Source organism: Neoarius graeffei, chromosome 10 (assembly GCF_027579695.1).
Source record: "Neoarius graeffei isolate fNeoGra1 chromosome 10, fNeoGra1.pri, whole genome shotgun sequence".
Classification (NCBI taxonomy): Eukaryota; Metazoa; Chordata; class Actinopteri; order Siluriformes; family Ariidae; genus Neoarius; species Neoarius graeffei.
In genome coordinates, this window is record NC_083578.1 from 31,575,460 (window position 1) to 31,581,459 (window position 6,000).

The following is a 6,000-nucleotide window of genomic DNA, read 5'->3' on the forward strand; positions in this document are numbered from 1 at the left end:
GGTCCATCAATGAGCTCGGGGATTACAATATTTGGTTGACTGAAAGGGTTATGGCCTGGAGGAGAGGTGTTGGGTGCCAGTGTGCTTCATCCTCAACCCTTTGCTCATCAGGGACTTCCACCATAAGAATCTGGAAGCTCTGTCTGGTACGCCCAGAGGAGTCTGTAAGGAGGGGTAGTCATGATCCAGCCCGGAACTTCCAAGTACTGCGCTCTGCATTTGTGCTCCACTCTAGGTTTTCCCTGTTCTCCCCATGCTGCACTAGTACACCTGCTATGCATTTGCTTTTAGTCACTCTATATAAACACGACAGGGAAAATTATACAACATGGAAAAATACTCGCCATCACATTATTTCGAATTTGTGTTTTTGTTTTTTTCTCTGCTGCCTTACCTGGTTTTCTGACTTGGATTATGTTTCTTGGAGTTTGGAGTTTTCTTGGAGTTTGCCTGCTGTTTTTTGGACTTTTTGACCATGACTCTGACTCTGGACACTGTTTTTTCTCGGTTTATTGATTGCTGGTCGTGCTTGAAGTTCTCCCTGGATTATTGTGACTGTTTTCTCAGTGTCTGCCCTGCCATTTCCAGATTTTTGCCAGGACATTACAGACTGTGTTGCTGCCTCTGCTCCCAGCCTGTGCACCTTACCGCTCCACTCATCAGGTACGCCTCAGTCTTTATCTGTGATTTCTGTAGTTGCTCCTTGGGTCCAAATCTGCACCTGTGACCTCTGGTTCATGATAGGTTTTGTTTGTGAATGTGTGTATATATAAGAAAAAGAAAATTAACCAGTGGCTTGAAGTTTATCTTCTTGTGTTGAAAGACTTGTATTTTTCCTACAAAATACATCCCGGTCCTGAGTGACATATTTTCCAATATCCTCACTCTGATGATGTCACTCCTAGTGTTTTCCTGCTGACTTGCTGTGCACTGTCAATATGGCGAACCAGTTCAAAATTAAAATTATTTTGATTACCTTGCGCATATTTTTGTGGATGTGTCTATATAGTAAAAAAAAAATTATATGGTGGTGCGAAGATATGAAGTTTATCATCTTGTGTGGAAAAATATTTCACTTGTTTGATGCGCTCACTCATGAAATATGTTTACCAGTCAAAGATAAACTTCATATCTTTGTGCCACCATATAATGTCCTCTATGTATCGATCATTGTTTTGTATCGATCATTATCTATTTATACAAATCATGAAACTTTGTGCTTTCCACAGTGTCTTCAGTGAATATGAAAATAACTAGTTTCTTAAAGCCATATCTACATTACAACAATCACATCATTATCATAAATTATGTTAAGGCCATTTTAAATTAAGAGTAACAAGATGAGTAACAGTGATCCTTTACAACAATGTACAGTGGTGCTTGAAAGTTTGTGAACCCTTTAGAATTTTCTATATTTCTGCATAAATATGACCTAAAACATCATCAGATTTTCACACAAGGCCTAAAAGTAGATAAAGAGAACACAGTTAAATAAATGAGACAAAAATATTATACTTGCTCATTTATTTATTGAGGAAAATTATCCAATATTACATATCTGTGATTGACAAAAATATGTGAACCTCTAGGATTAGCAGTTAATTTGAAGGTGAAATTAGAGTCAGGTGTTTTCAGTCAATGGGATGACAATCAGGTGTGAGTGGGCACCCTGTGTTATTTAAAGAACAGGGATCTATCAAAGACTGATCTTCACAACATGTTTGTGGAAGTGTATCATGGCATGAACAAAGGAGATTTCTGAGGACCTCAGAAAAAGCGTTGTTGATGCTCATCAGGCTGAAAAAGGTTACAAAACCATCTCTAAAGAGTTTGGACTCCACCAATCCACAGTCAGACAGATTGTGTACAAATGGAGGAAATTCAAGACCATTGTTACCCTCCCCAGGAATGGTCGACCAACAAAGATCACTCCAAGAGTAAGGCGTGTGATAATCAGCAAGGTCACAAAGGACCCCAGGGAAACTTCTAAGCAACTGAAAGCCTCTCTCACATTGGCTAATGTTAATGTTCATGAGTCCACCATCAGGAGAACACTGAACAACAATGGTGTGCATGGCAGGGTTGCAAGGAGAAAGCCACTGCTCTCCAAAAAGAACATTGCTGCTCATCTGCAGTTTGCTAAAGATCACGTGGACAAGCCAGAAGGCTATTGGAAAAATGTTTTGTGGACGGATGAGACCAAAATAGAACTTTTTGGTTTCAATGAGAAGCGTTATGTTTGGAGAAAGGAAAACACTGCATTCCAACATAAGAACCTTATTCCATCTGTGAAACATGGTGGTGGTAGTATCATGGTTGTGCCTGTTTTGCTGCATCTGGGCCAGGATGGCTTGCCATCATTGATGGAACAATGAATTCTGAATTATACCAGTGAATTCTAAAGGAAAATGTCAGGACATCTGTCCATGAACTGAATCTCAAGAGAAGGTGGGTCATGCAGCAAGACAACGACCCTAAGCACACAAGTCGTTCTACCAAAGAATGATTAAAGAAGAATAAAGTTAATATTCTGGAATGGCCAAGTCAAAGTCCTGACCTTAATCCAATCGAAATGTTGTGGAAGGACCTGAAGCGAGCAGTTCATGTGAGGAAACCTACCAATATCCCAGAGTTGAAGCTGTTCTGTACGGAGGAATGGGCTAAAATTCCTCCAAGCCAGTGTGCAGGACTGATCAACAGTTACCGGAAACGTTTAGTTGCAGTTATTGCTGCACAAGGGGGTCACACCAGATACTGAAAGCAAAGGTTCACATACTTTTGCCACTCACAGATATGTAATATTGGATCATTTTCCTCAATAAATAAATGACCAAGTATAATATTTTTGTCTCATTTCTTTAACAGGGTTCTCTTTATCCACTTTTAGGACTTGTGTGAAAATCTGATGATGTTTTCGGTCATATTGATGCAGAAATATATAAAATTCTAAAGGGTTCACAAACTTTCAAGCACCACTGTATTTTGTTGGACATTCAAAATATTTCCAGGATTGGCTCCTGAGTGGTGTAAGACCAAGAGAGATTTTATATTCTTTAAAACTGCTTACTGAGCTTTTTTAGGTCCAGCTTTTTTGTCAAAAATTGAACTCCTTTATAATATTTAGTGTTTTTCGGCTACAAATTCATAAGCATGCTTTCACTCACCGTCTCCTTGGCAGTTCCACTTCACTATCTACTTCTCCTTCCTCTTCCTCTGAAGACACGCCACGGCGCTGTGACACAACAAACACAAACTTATATTTACTTCATTATAGTTCAGCTGAATAGTGCACATTACCAGATAGTTATACGTGTGAGAGAGAGTGAGGGGGAATGACACACCTGCTTACGTGTGATAGCTGCTCTGTAAAGTATAGCTGATGGAGTCAAATGACTGCCACTGGCTCCCCTTGGCAATCGCACTGCCCCGGCTCCTTCTTCCCTTTCCTCCCCCAGAGTGTGTCCCCGTCCCACAGCCACACCTCTTGCGCAGCAGGGTGAATCAGGACTGCTCGAGAATGGGAGTGATGCAGCGTCCTCGCTTGCTGTGTCACTTCGTGGCGGAGTTTCATCCAATCCCACAGTGGCTTCAGCCACACCTCGGACTCCGCTAACAAGCCCTTCACACACGCTCAGACTTCCAGCTCCACCGCTAGCTCCGGCCTCAGCTCCATGGGTGGAGCAAAGCAGGTCTGGGCTGGAGGAGGACAGTTTTAGTGGAGGGGCTTCCAGTTGACTTCCTCTTGAAGCAGTACCCACTGTCTGATCAGTTGCTGGAGTACCGCTGGGTGCTGCAGTGCCCAATGTGGGCGTTTCTCTCTCTCTGGTGGAGGTACCAGTGGAGTGCTTAGGCCCCGAGAGATCACCACTGCTACCTCGGCCCCCCCTGCGATGCCGCGTTTTAACCCTTCGGGCACGACTTGGTGAAGTGGAGGTCCGATTGGCACAAGAAGGAACTGTCACTTGCACCACACCAGGGTCCATTTTAGGGAGGATGACCTCTGATCTTAGGAGGTCTGGTCTGTTTATGGAAACAAAGAGAAATTTGACAAATGGCCATTATATTTTGTGATGCAATCACAGATGAAAGTCCAAACTTTGATGATAGGACACAAAGTATTGCTTTCACTGATGTGCTAGATGTGAATAGGTGTGTGTGGGACCCTTTTAAATCTCACTCCTGCAGAAGGTTTGACCATTCCTGCATGCTCCATAATTTAATAATCCAGGGACAAAGAACAACTAAATGTACTTGCCTGTGATATATTTTTGCCTCTATTAACCAAAATATAAAACAATTTGTCATTTAAATTAAACCAATCATGATCCAGAGAAGCATTCATGAAAGATAAATGTAGGAACACAGTAAATGTGCATGCTAGCAACCTACCATGTACAATATGTTCCCATATTAAAAAAAACATGGCCTTTCTTGGTTGCGCAAGCTTCACAACTGATCACCCACTCCCGCCCACAAGACACTAACAACTGCCTGGGTTTTTCTTTTTTTTGACAAGATTTCTTTAAAGCTGCTTTGTGACTGACTAATTTTAAAAGTGCTATACAAATAAAGTTGACTTGAACGAGAAATGACAAAGACTAGTCACTAATTTCACTAGTAAGTCAATATGTCCTGAAGAATATGAAGAGGCAGTGAAATAAATTTTCATGTTGGGAAAAAAACCTTGTTTATGAAGCAGGATATGAACAATTTTATTTATAAATTATTTGTAAGGGCATTTATACAGGAAATTTGGCATTCATGAAAACCTGTTAATTCGGAAAAAATGTTTGTATCCTATAAGAGCTCCTGAGTTTGTATAAAGTTGCTGCAATTTTATATGTGAATTATGCCATCACATTTAAAACAGCTTAATATTTTTTACAGTGGCACACACAGTTGCAAACATTTTATGAAACTCAGTTGTTTCATAATAATGGCATTAATTAAAGAAATATTAAATTTGAAAAAAAAACTGTTAAATAAATATTCTATATTCATTTAAATAAATATTAGATTAAATAAATATTAATTTAAAAAATAAGCTAACACAAATTTATACATTAGGATAAATAAAATTAGCCATTCAATTAAGACAAAAAAATCACATCGAAAGAGAATACACTGATCTGTGCATGTGACTGCTGTAAGTCGACATGCTGCAATGACTGAGCTGGCATTAGGTTATAGTGTTTAGGAGGAAACGGATATTTATAGATATGTAGTATGATTTTATTTTCAGAGGGCTGGCTTATCAGTTGGTTCCATTTGCCTTGACATCTTATTTTCATGCTGTAATTCATGAAAACACTAATTCGAATGACAAAATAATCCTGTACCATTCCCATGCCTGTCCAAGTTTTATCAGTGCTTAGATTTCTTGTACTGGCATGTTTCCAAAAGAGATAAGTGACCCATCTGGTATGTCTCAACCTACAATCAACTGTACTCTCTAATGTTCTCCACACAATTATTGGGCTTCTTGCTGAATACATTGGGTTTCCTTCTTGCTTATCCAAGACAGCATTGATGAGGGTGCATTGGTGTGGGAGAGGCCAAACAGCACTTATAACAATTGAACACAACAGTTTCTCCATGAGACATGCCTGGTGTTCATGATCATTAGGGTACTGTATAGATAAATTGGCAAAAAAAAAAAAAGAGATATTTTCCCCTCACTTTAATTACTTAACTACTTTACATGTTCTGAAATTTGTCTTCAGATTTTGGTCTTTTCAGATGTTGTCACACTGCTGAATAAGTTTTACATGCGAAAATCAGAGATTTTTGTAAGTATGTTGATCTGCCCGTTTGTCTGTTTGTTTGTTTGTTGGTGCTCTAGCATCGTCATTTCTTGACCAACCTTCACCAAAATGCACAGGACAACTCACTAGGGTCACGCAAAGACATCATTAGTTTTTGGTGGGTCAAGGTCAAAGGACAAGGTCACCAAGGTCAAATCTTGTAAAAACACCTAATCGGCTATATCTGCCGTTTCTT

At 39.7% G+C, this 6,000-nt stretch overlaps 1 protein-coding gene across 1 annotated transcript in view; it reads right to left on the minus strand.

The window, feature by feature from the left end:
* Positions 1-6,000, minus strand: part of map3k12 (mitogen-activated protein kinase kinase kinase 12) — a 35,869-nt gene that overhangs the window by 16,144 nt on the left and 13,725 nt on the right. Inside the window, exons 10-11 of the mRNA XM_060930777.1 lie at positions 3,342-4,020; positions 3,165-3,232 (exon numbers count right to left, since the gene is read on the minus strand). Of these exons, the coding sequence (XP_060786760.1) occupies positions 3,165-3,232; positions 3,342-4,020 (747 nt within the window). The remainder of the gene's footprint in view (positions 1-3,164; positions 3,233-3,341; positions 4,021-6,000) is intronic.